General features: G+C 46.3%; 2 protein-coding genes across 6 annotated transcripts in view; both read right to left on the reverse strand.

The window, feature by feature from the left end:
• Nucleotides 1-5057, reverse strand: part of RPAP3 (RNA polymerase II associated protein 3) — a 44741-nt gene extending 39684 nt beyond the window's left edge. For 2 of the 3 annotated variants that reach the window (XM_025403321.1, XM_025403320.1), the window contains exons 1-3: nucleotides 4971-5057; nucleotides 1666-1824; nucleotides 432-572 (exon numbers count right to left, since the gene is read on the reverse strand). In XM_025403321.1, coding sequence (XP_025259106.1) covers nucleotides 432-572; nucleotides 1666-1818 — 294 coding nt within the window. In that variant the 5' untranslated portion in view covers nucleotides 1819-1824; nucleotides 4971-5057. The remainder of the gene's footprint in view (nucleotides 1-431; nucleotides 573-1665; nucleotides 1825-4970) is intronic. The other variant, XM_025403322.1, reaches the window with a different exon arrangement.
• Nucleotides 5058-8673: 3616 nt separating this feature from the next.
• Nucleotides 8674-22795, reverse strand: ENDOU (endonuclease, poly(U) specific). Of its 3 annotated transcripts, XM_025402390.1 has the most exons (10): nucleotides 22582-22795; nucleotides 17966-18088; nucleotides 17076-17141; nucleotides 16466-16603; nucleotides 15836-16007; nucleotides 15250-15449; nucleotides 12205-12318; nucleotides 11448-11554; nucleotides 10571-10713; nucleotides 8674-9856 (listed from the first exon to the last, which is right to left on the reverse strand). In XM_025402390.1, exons 1-10 carry the CDS (start codon nucleotides 22634-22636, stop codon nucleotides 9739-9741), a joined length of 1236 nt encoding a protein of 411 aa, XP_025258175.1. In that variant the 5' UTR covers nucleotides 22637-22795; the 3' UTR covers nucleotides 8674-9738. The 3 variants fall into 3 exon arrangements, with proteins under 3 accessions (XP_025258175.1, XP_025258176.1, XP_025258177.1); XM_025402391.1 differs by lacking the exon at nucleotides 17966-18088; XM_025402392.1 differs by lacking the exons at nucleotides 17076-17141; nucleotides 17966-18088.
• Nucleotides 22796-23805: the final 1010 nt, after the last annotated feature.

The raw sequence follows: 23805 nt of genomic DNA on the forward strand, positions 1-23805 counted from the left end.
TTGGGTTATCCAAACCTACACGTGGGATAAAATAACATAGAACCATACACACACTATATCAATGTCAATTCCTAGTTTTGATACTGTATACTACAGCTAAGAAAGATGTAACCACCAGAGGAAATTGGATGAAGAGTACACTGGATAAATAAATAGTAATAAGTAAATAAATAGTAATTTTTGTAAAAAGAAAAAAAAAAGAATAAAATCCTGGCTGTTTCAGCCACAATTCGCTGAAAGAGGATTGCAGGAAAAAAAAAATTATCTCATTAAAGAGCTATGTAATTAAATGTTTATTCCACATAAAATCATGTATAAGAGAAAGACACAGGCCATAACTCTACATTCTTTTTCACTTAGCCCATGACTATCAGCTAACTCCCAGAAACTTTCACTCAAATATTAAGAAGCAAACGACTAGATTAACTTACGACATCAAGTTTTGCCCATGCCTCATAATCATAAGATTTTATCCTGTTTTTTGTGTTTTCCTCTTTGGTTTTTTTGGAAGGCTCTTTAGCTTTGCCTTTCTTCTTTTTCCTAAAATTCCCATTTCGAATAGGAGGTAAATTCTGAGGAGGGAAAAAAAAAAAAAACACAAAGTTGTGAGTATTATGCTCTGTTATTCTTTGTATAACTAGCTATGTTTAAAATTCTCACTATATTATATTTTCTTATAAGCATTAATTTTAAAGTGTTTAAAAAGACCAATTTACCACCTTCACTTATAATAATTATGCTTGAAAAGTTTAATTCATACTTTGAGTGTTGCACATTGTTCAATCACAAGAAAAAAGTATTACCTAGAAATTCTAATTATACCTTTAATTTGCAATCCTAAATTCAAACTTCAAAAACGACCTATCTTCAGCCTTAGTACGATGAACCAGCAGTAGTGCAAACGCAAACTGAACTGCCTCCATATTATGTACAGTATGAAAAACCCAGCCATATTTAAATGCACTGTCTTAAAACTTTTGGTTGAACCTACGTACTATCTGCATTTTTATGACAATATGGTATGTTAATATATCATCAGTATATAACTACACATATTTTTATACACACACCGCTCTATATATTTTATGATGTTAGTCATTTATTTACCTCTAAGTATTATCACATGATCATCCTTTCGGTAACTAGTCACCAAGCCTTAAAATATAGTAATATATTTAATTATTACAAAGACTTTTTGAAAAGCAGAATTTCTAAAAACATTGACGGTGAGCCGGGCACAGTGGCTCACGCCTGTAATCCCAGCACTTCGGGAGGCTGAGGTGGGCGGATCACTTGAGGTCAAGAGATTAAGACCATCCTGGCCAACATGATGAAACCCTGTCTCTACTAAAAAAAAAAAATACAAAAAGTAGCTGGGCATGGTGATGCGCACCTGTAGTCCCAGTTACTCAGGAGGCTGAGGCAGGAGAATTGCCTGAACCCGAGAGGTGGAGGTTGCAGTGAGCCGAGATCGCGCCACTGCACTCCAGTCTGGTGACAGAGCGAGACTCCATTGCAAAGAAAAAAACAAATAAAAAGAAAAAACAAATTGACAATGAAGCAAATCACTTCAATTTCAGTATTTTCACAAAACATTTTTAAAAGTTATGCTTTATTTTTATAAAAACAGTTTTGGTGGATCTTAATTAGGAATTCTTAATTTACCTCTTCAGGAACACCATTCTGTCTTCTTAGTTCCATATCCTTTTGTTTAATGTCTTTTTCCCAGTTTTCTAAATCCCTCATAAAGTCTTGTAATTCTTCCGCATTTTGTTTCACTTGTAGTTGTAATTCGATTGCTTTATTTGCTGAAGTCATTATGGCCTGCAGAGTTTTGAACAACCAACCTCTGATAAGAATAGGCCTATTTGGTTTATTTTTCTGAAAGCTAGCTAATTATTTTTTACCACTTCATAAATGGCCAAGATACCTGGACAGAAGAGAGCCAACTGATGCTGAACAAAAAAAATTCAATATAATATTTTAAAAATAAATCAGTTGCTGAATAAACAAATGAAAAATAGACAAGTTTGAGCATCCTTGAAAGGCAACATTAAAGAAAGGTAATTGGGAGAAAAATCACTGAAATTATCAAGCAGCCTGTGGTAGCAGACAGGCTGCTCATCTCTGGAGTTGAGCAATTACCTCCTTTATTTCTTTTTCTTCCAACATTTAACTTTTTCTATGTGAAAGGCCCTGAATCAAGATTTAGGGATGCAAAAACAAGAGGTCCCTTGTGTAGCAGAGAAGAAAAAAATATATAAAGTACCAGTAACAAAATAGGTTAGGCAGGGTTTCTCAACCTTGGGATCACTGACATTTTGGGCCAAAAAAGTTGTTGTAAGAGTGCTGTCCTGTGCACTGTAGGATAGTTGGCAACATTTCTGTCCTCTACCAACTAGGTGCCAGGATCATCCCTTCCCCTCATGGACTGTGACAACCAAGAATCCCAGACACTGCCAAATGTTCCCTGAGAGGTAAAAATAACCCCTGGTTGAGAACCCTGTGTGAGAGGTACATACAGATGCTACAGAACTGACTGCAAAAAAAGAGGCATGGATCAGATGGTAGGGTGGTAGAGTCAAGGAAGGAGTCCCCAGAGGTGTTGGAACTTAGCTGGATTTCAAAGGGGCCCACCAAGTGACTAACAGGGAGAAGGCAAGCAGAGTGAGGAATTATAAGGGAGAATGAAGAAAGAGAAGATTAAAGAGGTGGACATGGGACAGACTTGAAATGGCAGGCCATGAGGTATAACCTATATTCTGAAAGTTATATGAAAATATCAAGGTATTAAAATAAAAAGAACTTGATGACTGATTAGACTGAGGTGTTGGAGAACACAGAAAGACTCAAACAGAGGCCTAGATTTCTGGCTTGGGAGCCTGGTAAGATTACTGATGCCATTTTGAGTCAAGAAATACAATGCTAAAAGGAAAAGACGCGTCAGTTGGAGGGCAAACAGAAAGTCAGATTATTTGTTTGGGATATGCAGAATTTGTTTGGGATATGCTAATGGGGCGAGGAGATATTCCATAGGTAGCTACATAGGACTAGAGATAAATGCCGGTGTCACTAGCATAAAGGTAGAAGCTAGAATCAAGGATGTGGCCATGTTTAACCATTGTGACAACTGGGAGTGGAGTGAACCTGGAGAATACTAAACGGAGGAAGAGATGCCAAGGAAGAAAAAAGTAGGCAGTAGCACCTAGACAGCTGGGACGAAAACCTAGAGTGTACTGTCACAGAAGACAAAAAATGAGTTCAAGAAAGTGAGAGAGGTTAGCAGTGCCAAATGGCACGGAGAATACATAGAGGGAAAGAAAGTGCATTATGTTTAGTCATATAAAGACTATTCAGAGTTGCTGGGGTTTTTTTGTTTGTTTTGTTTTTGTTTTTTTAAGACAGAGTCTCACTCTGTCGCTGAGGCTGGAGTGCAGTGGCACGAACTCAGCTCACTGCAACCTCCACCTCCTAGGTTCAAGTGATTCTCCTGCCTCAGCCTCCCGAGTAGCTGGGATTGCAGGTGCAGGCCACCACACCCGGCCAATTTGTGTATTTTTTTTTCAGTAAAGGCGGGGTTTTACCATGTTGGCCAGGCTGGTCTGGAACTCATGACCTCAAGTGATCCGCCCATCTCAGCCTTCCAAAGTGCTGGGATTACAGGCGTGAGACACCACGCCTGACCTCTATTCAGAGTTTCATTGAGATTTTTTTTAAAGGGCGGAAGGCCAACCGCTGTGGCTCATGCCTGTAATCCCGGCACTTTGGGAGGCAAAGGTTGGGGGGCGGGGGAATAGCTTGTGCTCAAGAGTTCGAGATCAGCCTGGGCAACACTTCGAGATCCCCGTCTCTACCAAAAATACAAAAATCAGCCAGGTGTGGTGGCGGGTGCCTATAGTTCCAGCTACTCAGGAGGCTGAGGTGGGAGGATCGGAAGATGGAGGCTACAGTGGGCGGTGATGGCCTCAGAGCACTCCAGCCTTGGACAAAAAAAAAAAAAAAAAAAAAAAAAAAAGGAGGGGGGAATGAAATGAGTTAAGCAAATGAAATTAGAGTACATTTGCCTTTGATAATGTAAGACTTGTTCTTGAGCACAGTCTGGGGGAAGAGGAACAAAGTAAAAGATACAGGAAAAAGGATGAGTGATGGGGCAAAGTCTCCAAAAAGGTGGAAGAAGATTCAAAGCTTGAGGGAGAGGGGAGAGAAGGTGGGAGGGAGGTAGACGGAATTAGAAAAATATTTGTTTAGGACAGTGAAAAATACCTCACTAAGAAGGGACAGCTGCAGATGCAGATAGGTCTTCTGACCCGTAGCCTCAACAACTAAATTAGGTTTAAGCTTCTTTCAGGCAGTGTCCATGTTGGATCATACATGTACATCTCATTCAAAACCAAAACTGGTACAACACTTTGTCGGGGACTCAAATAAATGAATAAAAGCGCAACAAGTCAGTCAGATACTGACGGGTGCTAGATGCTTTCCCATTTCACCCATCACCGCTGCTGCTCGAGCAGGCCCAAAAACTCTCCCAGGGACCCTGCGATGGGGCAGGGGTGCGAGCCAGCAATCAGAAACTTCCAGCGCTTGGGGTATCACTTTCACACGCGCTGTCCGGGCGAACGCCGCACACCCACGCCGCAAGGGGGCGGGTCCCACCGCCGTCTTTGCGGGAGGGCGGCTCTGCCTTCCCGAGCACTGCAAATCGCCCAATACCCCGGGCAGCAGGGTGGAGGGTCCGTCCGCAAAGCAGAGCGCGTAGGCCCGTGTTGCCAGGGCGAGCCCCTCCGGGAACGCGCACCCCGGGACGCCGCTACCCTGGACACCGACGCGCCGCCTCAACGTGCGCCTCCACCGCTAGCCCTAGCCCGCCCCGCCTCACCGCTACCCATAACCACTACCTCTCCTCCCACCGGCCACCCCAAGGATTCCCTACGCTGCTCCGGGCAGCGAGGACCGCAACGCCCGCTCACCTGACCAGGCCGTAACCCGCCGCACTGCAGCCCAGTCAGCCCCGCAGTGACTCACGCAGAGCCCCGCCTCCTGCGCTTTCCCACAAGTCCCCGCGGCCTCGCCCCGCCCCCTTTAGCCTGGGCTTGAGCGCGCGCAGGAAGTAAGCTTCGTGACTTCCTTCTCAGGATGGAACCAGCTTGGTGGCTTGAGGGTATGTAAAAGCAATATCTGAGCCTTCTGCCTCCTTCCAATATGACTAAACTTAATAGGGGATAACCCAAAAACTGCAGGGTCATCCTGATTTTCTGATCTCCAAAACAATAAAACCTTGACTATTTCGTTGGACTCCCTTCAAACAGTTTAAACTCTAATATTTACCTTGCTAATGTCTAACGATTTGTCTGACCTTTGTGAGTATAACCATGTGAGAAAGTTACTGTTTTTCCACCATGAACAGACTACTGTCAACTGGTAATCCTGGTAATTTTAGGGTATTTTTGTTTTTCTTGAAGTACTGGTATTTGGCAAACTAGTCCTTCCGTCTAACTCCCTTGCATCTTTTGCAAGTAAACTCCTTTTCTGAGTGAATCTATCTCTGAGTCTGTCTTTGACATGTGCCAGTGTTACACTCTGTCTTTAGATATGTCCTGACTTATCAGAGAAAAAAGAACGAAACTTTTAACACTTTTTGCTTCTGCTTCCCGTGTGAGGGAGTCATCCTTGCAATGACAACTCTTAAACGAAAGCAAAACAAAAATAACTGCAGAAGTCCACAAAAGCAAACACAAACAAATGAAACTTTTCATTTAAAACAGGACTGTAACCTCAAATATTATTCTCAAAATCCAGATCGGTGGTTCTCAGTCTTGACTGAACTTTGGAATCACTTAGGGAGTGTATATATATATACATGTGAGAGAGTGTGTGTGTGTGTGTGTGTGTGTGTGTATACTGATTCCTGGTCCTATCCCAGAGATTCTGATGTAACTAGTCTTGAGTGAAGCCAATCAGAATTTTTTAAAGCATAGGATACAGCTGTGCATTTGAAGCTGGAAGCCACTAACCCAGGTGCTAATCAATGAAGAATTAGGCTGGGGTCCTTTCTTACAAGGTCATATCATTAGCACATCCTTCCCATTGTTTAATTATTGGTATCTTTGTATTTTAAAATCATGGTAGTCAAATCATTAAGTGTACATCAAAATATTTACTAATGAAATTATTCTTTGGTTGTATTAGGAAGATAGAGAACTTTTTAAGAATTTTTTTGTTAAGTATTTAAAACCAAATATTGGTTGATTGGTGTTTTTAACAAAAGCAATCACATTTGGTTTATTAATTCTGGCAGAGTTGATTGAGATGAGAGATAAGGGAGCTAGCTGGCTACTCTGGTAAAACCTCATAGACCCTTAGGTGACCCCTCTTTTCTCTCTCTCTTTTTCTCGCTCAAACCACATAATAATCAGAGGTAGCTTAATGAATATAGAGTCAAAGTGAGAAAAGTTAATCAAATGGTTTTGATGGTCATCATCACCTAATTCTGAGGCTCTTGCTGTCCCACAAAACCTGTGCCTGCAATGGCAGCCTTCTCTGCTGTGAGCTCAGACCTAGGCCACCTTAAGTTCTTTCCTAGATTCCATGCAGACCTCCCCACTTCTATTGGCAGTTATCTTCAAATGGATTTCAACAAAATGTGTAAATCATGCCTTTCTTTTATGTCTCTTTTATTCATCTACTCCAGTCATCTCAGTTGAACTTACCATTAATACCTGAATAGTTATTTTCAAAGAGACAAACCTCTTTATGTGTTTTATATGTTGAAATTGTAATGGTCAGTGGAAATAAACAGGAGTGTTTATTATTGCAACATTAAAATGCTGCAATTAATGATTGTAAATGCTATTAATTTTAATATCCAAAACAATTATTGGGATCTTTCAAATAGTTAAAGAGTCTGACAGTTAATGTAAATCTTAAGAAAGGAAGTATTAGCTAAGTAACTTTAGGAAGAAAATGAACCTTGGAACTTCCTGTTATGGAGATACTATGTTAAGTTTGGTTGCATGTGTCAGAAAGCCCAAAATAAGAGTGGCTTAAACATGAAAGATTATTTCTCTTTCATATAAGACTGAATATAAGCAATCCAGGACTAGTGTGACAGTTCCAGTGTGAGAGCCAGGCTCCTTCCTGGCTGCTCTGTGATCTTCAGCACATGGCTTTCATTCATGGTTCAAGCTGGCCGCTCAAGCTCCCATGATCTTGTCTGAAATCCCATCAGCAGCAAAGGGCAAGAGTGGGAATAACGGTACCCCCTGCCCATTAAGAATACTTCCTTTTGCATGCCATTGGTAAGGACATGGACACACGCCTACTTCCAGTTGCAAGGGAGGTCAAGAGTCTGTACTCTTGACAGTCATTTGTGTACCTAAAAACTAAGAGTTCAATGAATAAGGAAGAAGAGGAGAGCAGACACTGAGGGGTAACCAGCAGCCTCTGTAAGGGGTCTTAATAAATATTATTTTAAAAATAATGAATGAATAAGTGAGTAGATACTACTAGAAATCCAGGCTCACTACAACATAAGGAAAAGGGTTGAATTTGCAATCCTGATTCTGCTACTGACTAAGACTTAATCTGAGCCTCAGTTGTCTAGGTAAAATTAAAGTGGTGAAGATAAAAATACCCACCAGATTGAGAAAATGAATATAAAAGGACTACTTAGCACAGCTTGGGACATGGTAACAGCTTAACAAATGTTAGTTCTTACCCTTCTCTCCTGCAAAGCTAAAGCCCAGACCCTGGAATACAGTACTCTCTCCTACATTTCTGTCTTTCTGTCTCCTACTGGACTACCTGGAAGACCTGAAGAGGCCTATGAAGAGCACAAGTACTGGGCACCAGTAGGTGAAGGTTAAGGCTGATAGCAGGGATAGTAAATTGCCTCTCCCAGTATAAAATTAAATCTGTATCATAAGTGAGACAATTATTACTATAAGAAAGACTAGCATGTTATTTCACATTCCTTATCTCACAACAATGGTAATATTATCCCCGTTTGACTGGTGAGGAAACAATCTGAATAATTAAGAAATTTGCTTATATGGCCAGTAAGCAACAGAGCCTGGCTAGGTACCTGGGCACCATGACTTCAGAGCCTGTACCTGTTACCCCTGTGCTCTGCTGACTCACTGTCTTGCCCGTTGACTGTGAACACCCCTGGGAAAGGGCAGGACACAGCCCTGTTTCATCCATCTGCAGTCTATAAACTTGCCAGAGGTATCCCTTCATATCTGACTATTTTCTAGCATTGTGGCTTGAGCAATCTGCTTACAGATAAGAAGCCTTTTTCTGTATCTCTTTAGCATCTCCTCTTCCCCCAGTGTAGTCAACCTCTGCAGCCACAGAAGCTACATCCAGAAATGTCCTTATACTCCTGTGTATGTGATCAAGGGAACTGGTTATTGGGGATGGGGACCACCAATATCCATTTACCCCCCGCCTCACTATCTGTATGCAATGCTCCTTCCACTCTTCATATTACAGAATTCTCTTCCCCTCTTGGCTAGAGAGACTTAGTGAGTCAACAGGGACTTCACCCAGATACCGCATTCTGCAAGCCATTCTGAAAAAACGCTAGAGCAAAAGTATGATTCCCAGCCCTGCTCCAGGGAAAAGGCAGGGAGACAGACAGTGAAGGGAGGCCATATACAAAGAAGACACTCATTTCAAGTTTTCTTCCATGACTTTAATTGGAAACTTGAACCTTCTAAACTGTAGTTCACACCCGGCTCTGTGGTACAGCATTTAGTTCTCAGTGGGGTTGGGGGACAAATGCATAATTGAGGTTAAAATAGGGAACCACAGTCTCTCTGGTCTCCTAGAATTACTCAAATTATGCCTGCTGGATAAGCCTTAAAATAATTATGTTAATGACACCAAGCTGTGGGTTCCTTCTTTTTCTGATGCTGAATCTTCCTCCTATGAGAACTCTTTCAAAAATAACATTGGGGATCAAAATACAAGTCTGTGGCTGCACTAAACATCCACAAGTGGGAAACTTCTTGATGCAGATACTGAGCTGGACACAAAAACACTCAGGCCTGGAGAAGGCCACCCCACCCTCAGCCCATTCACTGCACCAACCTATTACCCTTCTCCATTCAGCATTGGAGTTCTTCCCGACTCTGTTCTGAGAGGATCTAACGCTGGAAAAAAACAAAGGCCCTTGCTTGATTACTGTGGCCTTACTTCTTTGAGGATTGCAACACAGGGCTGAGTTGTAGTTTACAGAGCTGTGTATAATAACAGCCATTATAGTAATCTTGAATTTCTATCAGCTGTTCTTCCTAAGAACAATTGAAAACACTATCACAGTAAAAATATCAGGGTTTGCCCTTTCACCAACCCCGAAAAGACGAAAGTGGGGAAACCCCTTCCCTTTACATTAAAGGGAAGCATGAGGCCTGGGGAGGTCAAAGGACTTCTTCCTAGTTACCCCACACATCAGGGCAGAGAGCTATGGAGGGCTCCTACCTTCTCTGCCTGGACTCTGTTTCTTAGTCTACATTGCCAAAATTCTAGAGGATAAAGGTTTGACTGTTTATCCAATTTTTCTAATTTGTACATTTTATCTCTTTCCCATGTGGGCACTTTGGGATTTAGGAATGCTTCTCATTGCTTTAAGATTTGGTGATCCCTCCCAGTCCTCTCCCTCTTCTCTCTAGTCCGGAGAAGATAGCACTTCAGTCTTGCAAGAGCCCTCATACCCCTTTCTGGCTCAAAGTTCTATTAGGCGGAAGACACTATGTAGGCTGTGGCGATGTGCTTCTTGCCATTCCCGTAGGTGGACTTGTCCCAGGTATATGTCCGGACGGCTAAGGGATATCCTCCCAGGCTTAACTGGCACCTGTGGGGAAAGATCCTGAAATCAGAGGGGCTCCCCACTTCACCCTGCCTCTCCCTGGACTGGAAGGATCAAGCCCAACCTAAGCAGAAGGGCTCCGTTCTGCTTAAACAGCTTGAAAGACAGAGCTGGCACTGCTTTCTTCAGCGACTGCCTCCAGCTCCCCATGTGCAAGGAGCCATTTCAAAATCTTTGCCTTATTTCTTGTCTTCTTAAAGAATGCTGTTCCTCATCTTTCCCAGAGTAGTATTCCAAAATCCCAGATTCTAGAGGTGAAATCCTCAGAAATTAAATGTTTGCTTAGGGTTTCAGAAGTGGGAGAACTTAATGTGTCCGAATGTTAGAGAACATGAAGCCCCGTGGTTCCTAGTGGTACTTTCTGGGGCTCTAGGTTCCCCTAAGTAGCCTCAGAGCACAAATAAAAAGGCTGAGAGCCCCAGGACAACTCCATTTCTATTTCATATATTAAGGTCCTATGTAAGATTTCCCTTTCAGGGGATGAGGGGAGATAGTTTTGCTGCTAAGATGAAGTTTGGCAGCCACCAAACCAATCCAGAAACTTAATTGTTCAAGCAAGAGAACTGAGGCCCAAAGCACAGATTTGTCCAAACCCTCTCAGCCTCTTTGTGGCAGAGTCCAAGTCTCTTGACTCTGTGCTGGCTGAAGACAGCCTGCAGCCCCAGCCTGCTCCCCAGGCCTGGCTGGCCCCGTCCTTACACTTTGCCTGGCCTGGCGATGAAGCACAGGGAGTAGAGTGCAAACTCAAACTCAGGGCTGCTGCCGATGAAAGCGGAGCCCACTTCCTTATAGTAGCCGTCCCAGTTGAACTGCATTGCCAGTACATCGGGGTAAGAATCCCACTGTGGAGGGAAGGGCAGAAAAGGGGGTCTGGTGAGTGCCACAGAGTGGAGTAGAACAGATGCCCAATGGCAACAGTCAGACAGTATTTGCTGAGGGTCCATTAGGGGCCTGTGTGAACCTTCCAGGGAGACTGGATTCTTTAAATAGAGGAGCCAGTCTGCCTTGCTAAGGTGTCTGAGCCCACCCAGACCCTCTGCCTGGAGCTGCTAGTGCACATCTACCAGGAAGGCCAAAATCACTATCCATAGGATCCATCTCTGGGTATCAAGGACATCACTATTCCCAATGGCCCTCACACATGGAAGAGAAGGATAGTTTACTACCCCCAAATTATTTCCTGGTACCGGGCAGCAAAGGTTTCTGTCTTATAAAGTGTATGAAGTTTAGCTCAGACTAGCCAGGCTGAAATTTTCAGCCACATTCTAAGGAAGCTGAGGCAGGGAGTAATTGCATATCTTTGTTCTTCCCTCTGAGAATCCTCCCCAGGCTCCAGGCTCCCACCCAAATATTGTGCCTCCTGCCTCCTGTCCCTTGCAGTTAAGCCTTCACTGTTTGGAAGGGAATTCCAGTGTCCCGGCTGGCTAAACTGACTGTCCAGCAGGTGAGGACATCATAGTCACAATTGCCTGGGGTTGCCCCATGAGAGTCAGGCTGAGAGACAAGTCTGACTGGAATGCAGAGTGAGAGCAGGACATCTGGGTGCTGACAAAGCTTTTCCAGGTCGTGTACTCACAGGCCCATCGTAGATGTGACTGTAATAGTCAACCAGACCCTCCTTCTCCTCCAGGTAGAAGCGGATCCAGTTATGGAAGCCAGTGACCTTGCCTTTTTTGACCTCACCTATAATAAAGAGTCCAAGATGGATAATCTGGGCTCCTTCCCCACCCTCTCCTCCAATCCCCTTTCTCCACCCCATGCCAAGGCTTCCCCCTTCTCCAGTCTCTGACTTCTAGCTGCTTGGCCCCTTGCTCTGAGCCCCCAGAGTCTCTCACACTCCTATCTCTCACCTCAGGAAGGCACCCCTTCTGGCTCAAGCCCTTGGGAGAATCCTTCCTTCTGGTGATCCTGATGACCTCTCTCAGCCATTACTCCAGCAGCAAGCCAGGCTTGGTGGGAGTTTTATGGGGTAGAACAGCGGGGAACAGACCATGGCCCTCTTGGAAAGCAGCTGGCCAGGCTCTGGAAGCAAAGGACTGTTCAGAGGTAGGCAAACTTGCTCCCAGACACATGTCTTGTCCTAGATGTGCCCCCTGGGGAGCCCCAGCATCTGGTCTTCTTTCCCCCTTAGGTACTCCAGAAAAGACTGTTTCTCAGAATGGCTCCTCAGACACCCCCCTCCCCCGGCCATCTGGGTGGGGGAGAATGCATGGGTCCCTCCATGCTAGCTGGCCGGACTGCTGATTAATCCATACCCAGGGCTGCCCTGCTCCTGAGCAAAACCATTCCTCTTCATCCCTCCAACTCTTTCTTTCCAAGAAAAGTGCTCCCACCTGAGAAGACATGTTCAAAGCCACTCGAGTCCCCCTCTTCATTGCCTCTTGAATAGAGCCCAAACCACATGTTCTTCAAGTCATCGATGAACTCTTGTTCTGAGCCATAGCGATCTACAGAGAGGAACACAGAGGGTTTTGGAGAGGGGAGGCAGGGCCAGGTCCTGGGAGCGCTAAACAGAGACCTAAAGAGCTACTTGTTCCACACGTCAAGAAACATGGGGGTTCAATCAACAAATGTGTTCAGCTGTTTATTCAATGATTATCTATGGGATGCCTATTTTGTGCCAGGTCCAGATCTAAAGGCTGAGGATTCAGCTGGGAATAGCGAGGACATAGTCTCTATCTATATTACATTCCAGTGCAGGAGTCAAATAATAAACAAGTAAACAATAAGAAATATGATTTCAAATCGGTGCTGTGAAGCAGAGTAGCCCGTAATGATGGGAAAGGGCTGGCACATTGGGGACAGGAGGCAGGGGGGAGTCTTCTAGAAAGGAAGAACAGAAAGGCCTCTGTGAGAAGGTAGTACTTATCAGAGAGCTGAAGGATAAGGAACTGGCTACACAAAGAAGAAGAACTGGGGGGAAGATTATTCTGTGTAGAGGGAACTGCAAGAGCAAAGGCTCTAGACAGACTTGAGTTTGCTGTTCAAAGAACCAAAAGAAGTAGTGAGGCTGGAGCAGGAGGGGAGAGTGGTAGGAGAGGAGGTTTGAGAAGCAGCCAGGGGTCAGATCCTTCAAGCCATGGCAAGAAGGTCAGAACTCAGGCAAATAGAAATGAAACAAAAATATTTTAGATTTACTAATTGTTTTCTGTCCATTTAGTGCCATTTTAAGTGCTTTCAATGTAACACTGAATCCTCACATTGAATCTTCACATAAGGTTGATACTAATTATCCCCAACTTAGAAATGAAGAAACTGAGATAGACAAAGTATGAAACTCATACAAGATCACAGTTAATGAAAGGTGGAGACAGTGCTTGAGTCCACTCAGTCTAGCTCCAGAGACCAATCTCTTTAACAACTCTATAGCTTCTTGGTAGTGCAGAGCCACTGAAGGATTTTAAGCAGGGGAATTGTATGATAGGAGCATTTCAAAGATCACCCTGGCTGTGTATGTTAAAAAGGCAATGGGGTGGTATGAGTGGAAGCAGAGAGAGACTAGTTTTGAGGCTCATGCTTTGTCCATGTAAGAAGTTGTTGGGGCTTAGATAGTGGTATTAACTCCGGAGGAGGAGAGAGAAGCAGTAGGCCCAGGACATATTTTGAAGTGAGAGTGATGGACATTACTTTACTGATGGAGGAGATGGGAGTAGGGAACTTTGAGGTAAAGAGAACAATTAAATCTAACTACTAGGCTTTTGGCCTGAGCAACCGGATGGGTTATGTTGCCATTTATGAAATGGGGAAGACCCAGAGAGGAGCAGGTAAGGAGGAAGGGAGGGGAACCAAAAATTCTTTCTACACTAAGTTCTGTGTGAATATCAGTTAGATAGCTAAGTGGAGTTGTTGAAAAGGCCCTTGGGAAAGTTCAGGGCTGGAGATTTCAATGAGGGAACCATCAAAGATTGACTGTTCACTGCCCACAATTTTGTACGGTGAATACAAAAGAAATACCAGACATATTCCTTCCTTTCAAGGACTTGAAACACATTTGGAAAACAAGACTAAATATACAAAAAAATAACAGAGAATGGCTTCACACACTGAATAGCTACCCTTACTGAGCGCGGACTGAGTGCCAGGCTTTCTACTGGGTGCTTTATAAGCAGTCATCCTCAAAAACCCCATTTCAAAGGGAAGCCCCAGAGAGATCAAATAAATTGCCCAGGGTCAAGTCACTAGCAAGTGGCAAAGCCAAGATTTAAACCAAGTCTCTCTGACCCAAGGCTATTGTGGACCACACTCCAAACTCTGCAGAGGTGCCGAAAGCCAGAGTGAGCTGGGGCAGGTGTAGCCTTCACAAATGTGGTGGGATATGAACTATTATAGAACTTTAAGGATAAGTGGGATTTGGACAAGGAGAGAGGCGAGGAGAGAGTGAGTAACGGGACAGCCTGGCCTTGGCATCGGAACCCTGAGTTCCAGCCCCAGCTCTGCTTCCAACTCATTTGTGGCCTCAGATAAGTCTAGCCTGTCTGGCCTCCATTTCTCTCATTTGAAAAGCCCTTGCTCAGTCTAGACCTCCAAGATTCTCTTGTGTATTTACTACAAAGAGAACACCAGGGGGCAGCACAGGATTGCAACTTCTTCATAGAGTCACTCTGTGTCACTGTCACTTTACCTAAAAACAGTGTCACCAACTCTTAAGGGAGGCAGCAGCTCTGAGCCAAGGCACTCTCAGGGACAACGAGGGAAGACCCAGACAGAGCCACCCCTCAGACAAAGCCCAGCTGCCTGGAGTTTGGGAAAGGAATCTGCAGAACACTAACAAACACAACCCCATGCCAAGAAGTCCTGCGGCCAAAATCTTTTTTGGTCTGACTCTAATGTATCTCTATCTGGAGGCTTTCCAACCACAACTCTTCCCGATAGGACTTCCCTCTCTGAACCTTTGTTGATTTTCTGATGCTGTTTCCCCAGCCAAAAGGTGGACTCAGCCAACCCGATTCCTGGACTTTAGTGCAGGAGGAGGGAGTAGAGTCAGTGACTCTACCTGTCTGAAACATGGCGCTAACTCCTGGATCGCAGAGGCGACTGAGACGTGCCCTGGGTGGGGTTGGGATGTGAGGGGAGGCTCATGCCCAGCAGAGAACCCTGAGACTGTAGCAAAGGGTGGGCATGCATGAGGCAGTTAACATGAAGTCAAAGGTGGGGTGATTTCCAAGCCAGCCAGCCAGAGGATGTGTCAGCTCCTGGTTGGGTTCCTAACCTCTCCTTGGCTTCCCCCTGGCCTCATCCCTCATCCCTCCCAGATGTACACTGACCTCCACAGAGTCCCCACCGCCTCCTCACCTGCCCTCCTAACCTTCCCCTCCCCCACCCGCCTGGCTCCCTTCAGACAGACTCATGCACCCTGGGGCCTGGGGGTGCTCACTCACTCTGGTGATGGAGGAAGCTGTAGAGCTCCTTCATGACTGCGGTCTTCATGATCTCTCTGAGGAAGGCGTCCTGTTCGGCCAGCTCCTGGGCACTGAAGTGCTCCCCATGACCTGTCGCCCGCTGGTAGTTGTTGAGGAGGTTGATGAAGGCTGCATAGGTGGGCTTGGAGAACAGCTTCTCATTGACATAAGTGAAAAGTCTGGGGGAGGCAGAGGGAAACCCACTGAGAGCCCCAAACACGGGGCAGCAACCCCTCCAGAGACTTCTAGACAGGCCAGGGGCAGGCAGGCGAGGGCTGGCTTCAGGAGCCGAGGGGGCACTTTGGGTACCCTTGAAAGCCACAGGTCACTTTTCTTCTACCTCATGTTTTGGAAGAGCTGTTCTATCCTCAACCTGGCTAATCACAGAAACCCTCCCAACTGGATATCCACAGTCGCTCAAGATGGCTTTGTCTCTAGAGACCTATTTTTTTTCCTGCTCTCCCTTTGATCCTGCCTGACTTGAGGATAAAAGAGCTAAGGCATCAAAAGAAGCAAGGATGGGGGCGAGATTTGGGGGGTAGGAAGAGGAACTGCGGGAACTCACGGCTTTGGGCAGCGATCCCTTTGGTCTCTGGTCTCTGACGGGGAGATGCAGTTTTGGCTATTGAGAATGATATCTTCCTTCTGGGCTTTGTTGGTGTCTGCCCTGTAGATCTTCTCAGAGATGCTCTGAATCTCCTCTTTGGTTATGGCATCACTGCTGTGGGAGAAGCCCTCTGGGAGGAATTAGGAGAGGGGTGGCCTCAGAGCCAGAGGGAAGGGGGGGCGGGCAGGAAATTGTCTGTGTGCATCCCCTCCTGGGCACCTTCAAGAAGCCAGCATGGACAGAGGGGAGCCACAGTTGGACACCCTAGTGGTAGACAGGGGCCCAGAGCCTAAAGGACCTGTAAAATCAGCACAGGCATTGCCCACAGAATGTCCCCGGCCCCTTCCCCCTAGGAGGAGTCTCACATTTGGGCATGCATCAGAATCACCTGGAGGCCCTGGTAGACCAGGAAAGTGAGTCCCACCTCCAGAGTTTCTGATTAAGTAGGCCCAGAGTGAAGCCCCAGAGTCTGCATTTCTAACAAGTTCTCAGACATTGCTGTTGCTGCTGGTCCAGGGACCACACATTGAGAACCTGCTCTAGAGTCCTTCTGTCTCTGCAGCTTAGCTAAGGGAGCAGAAGACTAACCGTGGTCACTACACAGGCTCTCAAAATCCTTGCAGCAGTTCCCAAACTCTTGGCAGCGGGCATTGCAGTGACATTGGTGGTGCTTGTCGAAGGCTTCGTAGCAGCGGCCCTGGCAGGAGGTGGGTGCCGAGTACAAGTCTGAGAGGAGAGGGGAGGTGTGTCCCGGGCTGACCTCTAGAGGTCGCTCTGAACACCCCGCAGGCCGTCCCTCCCTAGCCTGGCTCTCTTGACTCTGCCCAGCAAAGATCTCCAGGGAAGGAAAACAAACAAGCCTAATTGGTGCACACCCTTCACAGTCAGGAAGTCCTTTCTGATGCCGATCTTTACTTTCTGGCATGCTGTTTTTCTAATCTTCCCATTCTAAAAATAAAATCTCTTCCACTTCCCTCTCCAGGCCTCAGGCTCTCTTTCCTAGCTACCCTCCCCCCATAGCCCCCCCAGGCTGGCTGAGCCCCACCAGGCTTCTTCCTGCCCAGGTTCCCAGAGTCCAACAAGCCTCTCATCTGGCTGAGGCCTGTGCCTGGTGCCACTGCCATGGCCGCCCCTCCTTGTCACCCTCATGTCCCTCCTGCTTTATCTTGAGGGCCCCCCTTTGGGGAGGTAGGCTCACTGCTGGTGAGGGCCTCTTCTGTCTCTTCCTCCGGCTGTGGCAATGGCTCTGACTCTTTGTGGTCCTCTGCAGGTAAATAGAAAAATAAAGTCACCAATAACCTGAGAATTCCCCTGCTGCTTGGTTTCTAGTTCTCTGCTCCCCCAGCCTCAGGGGACAAGCAAGGGCACTGGGTGCAAATCCCGACCAGGGGCTGGGGTCCAAAGGACGGGCACCAAATAATGAGGATGAAAACAGAAAATGGAAGATGTTTCCAAGGGAAGACACATTATAGAAAACTTATAAAAAAGGAAAATAATTTCCCCAGGTGACACATCTGGATTGAAAACTCTGATTTTCATTTAAAACTATGCAGTTAAAGGTGGCGCATGTCCTGTTCTACTTGGTGGGCTGGAAATGACGGTATGGAGATGTTGTGCCATGTGGTCCCTTCACTAGAGGAAGAGTGGTATGAATCGTGTCTGTCACTGTGATGACACCATGCAGTCTTCCTGGCGGTACACGAGTTGTGAGAGTTTGCTACCATTTTTACATTTTTGTGATTTAAAGTGTTGAATAACAATTAGTAATGTCATACATACTAAAATATTATTTTTATCATTTTACCCTTTTTTAGAATTTGGTACTTAAACTTTCAAGATATTGTTAATACTGGTAGTTCAGACAGAATTCTAGGTAAATGACATCTACTGTATTTTAAGTTGGGGGCATCCTAGAAAACCTGAGAAAAGTGGTGGCCAAAGTCCTGACCCTGCCTCTGTCTCTCGGTGCTTTCTGTCCAGATCCTTAGAGCCCCTGTCAGCTCTGAACGCTGCTCTGGCCTGCTGGACACCGAGGCCAATGGCCCCTTAGACAGGCTGGACGTGCCTTCGTCTCACAAGGAGGCTCACCAGTACACAGATGTTCGTAGTCTTCGCAGCAGTTCCCATGCCGGAGACACCGGCGGTCACACTGGCAGGCAGCGTCCCGGTTAAATTTCTCATTACATCGAGATGCACAGGATTCCATTTTTCCTATAGTCAGTAAAGGTCACAAACTCAGCTCTATGGAGAACCTGTTCTCCTCCCCAAGGTGCCTCCTACAGGAGGGTTCACAGATCAGGACAGGAGTGTACCTGGCAGGGAAGGGCATTACTCTCTGCAAGGGAGAAGTACATCCACAGCTTCCCGTGCACAACATAAGCCTCCTCCCCACCGCCCAACACCCACCAAATATTTCAAGGCTCATCAAAGAGACCAGGATTACAAACCCAAATAGGCATTTGGGTTAGGCCCAGAACATAAACAAGTAAAGAAGCAGGGTCTGAGGCAGTAGGAAGAAATGGAGACCGTGACAAGCTTGAGAGCAATGCTCCATCTGAAATTCGCAGCTGATGCTCAGCTCCAGCTGATTGTTGCCATGTTGGGATGTGGGCTCAGTGTTGCCAGAGCTCCCATTTTTTTTTTCAAGATAAATCTTCATTTTGATGTGAAATTTTCCAACCATGTAAAACTTTAAGCACACCAAAGAAATAGGTCTGTGAACTGGGTGTGGCCCACAGGCCCCCTTCACCTATCATGTAGATGCTGTCCCAGGGATGTCCCCTGCCCTCTGACCTTCCCCGGGCTCTTATCCCATCCCTGTTATGTTCTTTGCTTCTTTGCTCTTCTCTCCCCTTCATCTGTCTTCTCTGTACCCTCTTTCCCCCTGTGTCACATCTTTCTGTTCTTTCCCATCTTTGGAGTACATTCAGATTAATTTATGCTCAGGGTGGGGAATGAGGTGGGTACGGGTGAGAATTGGGCTCTGGCCTAGCATTCTATTGTGTAACCACAGACCACATCCCCCACTGCAGCCAAATGGTTTGCAGAAGCAAGGTTTTGGTCGCAAGGGACGTAAGACAAGACATTTTGAAGGAACAGTGGAAACCCACTATCCACTCTGGGCTTTAAGGGTGATAAGAGTCTTTGTTCGATTTGAGGTTCCTGAGGTTTGGATTTCACAAACGCTGGCTTCAGAGGTCATACTGTGGGTTACAGAGAATGTCAAGATCAGAGTCAGAGTTACCATCGGCATCAGAATTTGTATCAGTGAGGAAACTGAAACCTAATTTGAACCAGGGTTGGGGTTAGTTAGGTTAAGAACTACAGTTAGGATTTGGGCTTGAGTTAAATTAGTTGATAAATTAACAATTTTGTATTGATAATTGGGTAAGGAACAGGAATAGACTTAAGATGACATTCGGGGTTGAGGAATGTGTCAGGATGAGAAAAGATGAATAATCCCTGTTTTGTTTGGGGGCTTGGTTCTGGTTATGATTCAACACAGGTATAGTATCTTAATTTAAGCCTGGAGTGGTTAGAGCTCAAATATTAGAGGTTGGGTTTAGTTACCAGTCCCTAGTATTGGATTCTGGGATTAGGGTTGATACTGTGTCTAATGAGGGACGGCATAGCAGAGAGGTTAAGAACCTAGACTCTGGCGCCAAACTGCTTGAGGCTGGAATTCTGGTTCCACTGCTTTCTAGCTGTGTGATCTTGGGCAAGTTATTTAAACTTCTGTGCCTTGGTTTTCTTATCTGTAAAAGTGGGATGATAATGAAGCCTATCTCATAGAATATTTATAAGAATTAAATGAGTTAATATGTGTAAAGCACTTAGGACAGCAAGTGACACATAGTAGTACTATAGAAGTATTTGTTAGGTGAATAAACAGTGGCAATATTTCATGCCCATCTTCCAAGTGACAAGTGTTCAGACTGGGTGGAGAAGTCTTCCCTGTGTGGTGGCCCTATTGACACACTTAATCTAGCTGACACTCTCCCAGGGTTTCAACAGGGCCATCCCTTGGGCTGGGTTGTCAGCACATCTGTGTTGCTGGTTTCCTGGCTGACTTCATCACTACAGGTCTGTATTCTTTATATCAGAGAGGCATCGGGTCAAGGTTAACCCAGGTCTTCAGACAACTTCGCATTGTCAGGCCTCCAAGGTGGCCAGGAAGGCAGGTTTCCAGTTCCTAAAAGAGACCAGGCCCAAGGCCACTTGTTCCTTCAGGCCCACAGGAACTCCTCTTGAATGTTAAATGATGCTCCCTTGGAGCCTGAATGCAAAGATCTTAAGGAGAAATTTTCAGCCCATCAGCTCCCTACTCAGTCAGCCTGGCAGTACACCCAGAATCCAAAGGGAGAGAATTCAGGCAAATCAGGGCAATGTTTTTAATGGGCCAAATCAGCAGAGTCCAGGGAAAGAATTCACTTCATTCCAGCAGCTGGCACCAGTTGAGAAGGGTTGCAAGCGAGCAGTCAGCTGGACGTGCAGGAGAGCACCCCCGCCGGCCCAAGCTGAGTGGGCTTTTTCATCTCTGCTCAAAAACTTTGTCTCCAGCAAGAGCCCCATGCCAGCACTTTCTCACATTTCTCTGTGCACTTGGTCTGCTTCAAGGTGACCTTGGGATTTGACAGTGGAGGGCAGGGGTGGGAGCAACTTTTCCTCACAGGCACTTTGCCGTGACGTTCTGGGGACACTCTGATGAGTAACTAGTCACCCTAACTCACTCCAGCACCCCCACACTGTGCCATTGACACCAATACTCTTGAGTAAGCCTTGCTCCCCAAGCCAGGTGCCTGAATCACTGCTCTAGTAACCTGTGCCTCTTGTTCCTCTGCCTCACCTCTCTGACTCTCTGCCTTTCTTCATTTGAGTCTTTCCTCTCTTGGGTTCAGATTCTTCCTCCATTCCCTATGAAATGCTCAATTTCTCTGTACTTTCTAAGACTTCAATATGCCAGAACAGCCACTCCCTATCCATAGGCCATCAAGAAAGCTTGGTCCCAAGCCTGGGTGGACACAGTGTCCCTGTACACTGGCGCTCAGCCCCTCTGATGACTGGGACATTCTACATGTCTGTACCTCTCAGAAGGCCCCAGATGCTGTTTCCATGGAGACCTAGTCAACCAAGAAGCCTCACCCCTTGGACTAGCTTCCTGCCTCCACTCACAACCAAAAAAATCAACCAAGGTTCTCCACAGACATCCAGCTCATAAAGGAGGACCTGAGGCTGTCAATGATTCCCTGTGTGATTCATATTCTTGCCTCTCAGTTCTGAGATGTTGGGATAGTATCAACAAGTGCAGAGCCTCTTCTCTGCCACCATAGGAGGCCTCACACACTTGACCTCACTTCCCATCCATCCCACAGACGAAGCAGATACTGCCCTCTGACCCAGCAGCAAGAGCTCCACCTGCACTTCTAAAGCTACTGCTACCTCTGCCCTCAGGGATGTCCTCCCAGGGACCAAATGTCCAGAGTTGCTCTCCTTTCCTAAGGCTGGGATATGCCAAGACTGCTGGCCACCCCTCCACATTAAGCTCCCCCAGGTTCCACCTTCCTTCCCACCAACAGGGCTGAGGCCGGTGGCTCCCAGGCCCACCCTCATGCTCTCCCACTCCCTCTCCACCAGTAGGGCCCAGGCAGAGCTGGTTCCTGGTAAGGCACACTATCTCATCCACAGTTGAGAGGCACAACTTCTTCTTCCAAGGGTTTTCCATTTAAAAATCCCATTAGGGGTCTCCTTTCCACAACCCCATTGGAAATGACCCCAAGTGGAATTTGTCCCAAGAATATTTATAGTCATAATCATAGCAAATTTCCAATTCACTGAGATCTCACTTTGCACCAGGTGCTTCTCATACATTATCTCATTTAATCCTTTCCACAGTCCCATACAGGAGTAACCCAGTGGAAAGATTCTTTCTCCTGTGGGCAGAGGAGGATTCTCCCCACACTCCTCAGCTCAGCCCCTCCCTTGGCAGTCCTTCCCACCCACCCACTAGCTACCAATTAACACATCAGCACCAGCATTTTGCACAGTTACTAAACAAGAACATGGTCCTGTTCCTGTGCCAGTCCCATCCCCTGAACCTCTTATAACTGTGGGCCAGGTCCCTTCTCTATTCTTTAATTCCCCTAACACTGCAACAGAGATCCATTCCTCTGACCCCTGTATAGCCCCAGATAGGACGTGGCCCACCTCCTGGTTAAGGATCCTTCCAGTTTCCTCCTAAGCCTGCCCACCTCCTAAGGCACTACACAAAGTAAGATCACACCCTAGACAACCTCACCTGTCACCGGGCAGTGGAAGGAGTGACCAAGGGCAGCCAGGCCACTAGACCCCATGGAACCCATCCCTAGCTTTATACCATACAGTGGCCCCAGACAACAAAATCTTGGGGAGATCAAAAGTCAGGCTGGACTAAGGGATGTTTGGGGCTGATCCTCCAAGGTGTCAAGAAGGGACTTCCATGAAATCAGACCATCAGCCCTACAACTCTCTCCACATAGTCCAATTCATTCCAGGAACAACACCTGCACCCTCAGACAAGGACAACCCAAAAGAGTTCTGTGGGTTTAGAACAGAGCTTACCCTCCCTTGTCCCATAGCCCTGCCCTCTACCAGTTCCCCAATTCTCTGCTTGTTTAGGCAAGATCCCGCCCTGCCAGCAATCCCATGCCCGCCAGATGGTGACTTACCAGCCCAGGCCAGGCTGCACAGCACGGCCAATACCAGGGGGATGCAGGCCCTCATGGTGCCCAGCTGGAGGCCAAAAAGGGAGTGGCTGTTGTACTTTCACTAGAGTCAGATGAATGTCACAGCTCTCAAATGAGCCTTATTCCTCAAGCTGATCCTTTTAAAGACACCAGGACTTGTAGAGCTGGTGTCTCCAGATCCTTTCAGGAAGAAAAATGGAAGGGAGGGACCCTAGATGGATAGGAGGTGGGGCCCTACAGCTGTTTGAAGCCTGAGGGAAGGTGACTAAGCAGGTAGGTAATGCCAGATGTTAAGAACAGGTAATGCTAGCTGTTTGCAGCTTTAAAAATAGGTCATGCAGGCAGGCACACCAAGATGGGTCCAGTTGGGGGGGTTCTTTGTCCAAATTAGGGACACCCATGGGCTGATCTCTGGGTGATCCCCACCAAACAGACACCTACTTCCAAGTCTCAGACCTGACTTTTCAAGGGGCCACAGGTTGGATTCATCTTCAAATTCCTGGTGCTTAGCATGACACTGGCACACAGTAAGGTGATTGGTCCAAGTTTGACAAGCCGTTTAAGTGCCCAGGCAAGGGTTGGGGTCATTGGACAGAGACATATAGGATGTGTCTGTCAGAACCAGGGCTATTCTTATTACCACCAAGCCCAGCATAGCTAAATCAGCCACATGTAGCTGCGCATGGCTAAATCACCCTAAAATATTATGCAAATGACTCTTACTGAGTCAGCCTCTGGAGTTTAAATGTTTCAGATTCCTTATGAGGCAGGGGAGGGGCAAGAGGCCTCTTAAAGGCAACTGAAGGCCCACTCTTTTTCCCCTGGGAGCCCAGGGTTTCGCTCCCTTCACCCCCACTTACACTCCTCTCCTCAAGAACTCCTCCCCAGTGAGGTTCTTTTGTTTCCAAGTCCAAAAGAAGAGGAACAGCTCCCCGTGACTGTCAAGTTTTCCACGATAATAAGGGTAAAATCTGCAAAGTATGATGCCCTTGCCAGAAAGAGCACTGCATGGGGATTCTCAACCCTCTCAGAAAAGAAAATATCATATACAAAGGGAAAACTGGTGAACAGTGGAGGCCACTCTATCAGTGATTTTTTTCCGGAGGTTGGGAGTGGAGCACGTCTTCTCATCCAGTGTGCTTTAACAGGAGAAGTTTCCTCCTCTCGCTGGTCTTCAGCTTTCTCATCTGAAATGATGGGGTTGGA

Source organism: Theropithecus gelada, chromosome 11 (genome assembly GCF_003255815.1).
Source record: "Theropithecus gelada isolate Dixy chromosome 11, Tgel_1.0, whole genome shotgun sequence".
Lineage (NCBI taxonomy): Eukaryota > Metazoa > Chordata > Mammalia > Primates > Cercopithecidae > Theropithecus > Theropithecus gelada.

Bases quoted from the DNA above. Each gene is read 5' to 3' on its own strand.
- ENDOU (XM_025402390.1), bottom strand. From the start codon at position 22,636: ATGAGGGCCTGCATCCCCCTGGTATTGGCCGTGCTGTGCAGCCTGGCC. The intron at 17,142-17,965 runs GTGAGCCTCCTT...ATTTACCTGCAG, and splicing joins CTACGAACATCTGTGTACTG to AGGACCACAAAGAGTCAGAG. The intron at 15,450-15,835 runs GTGAGTTCCCGC...TGCCTCCCCCAG, and splicing joins AGGGATCGCTGCCCAAAGCC to ACTTTTCACTTATGTCAATG.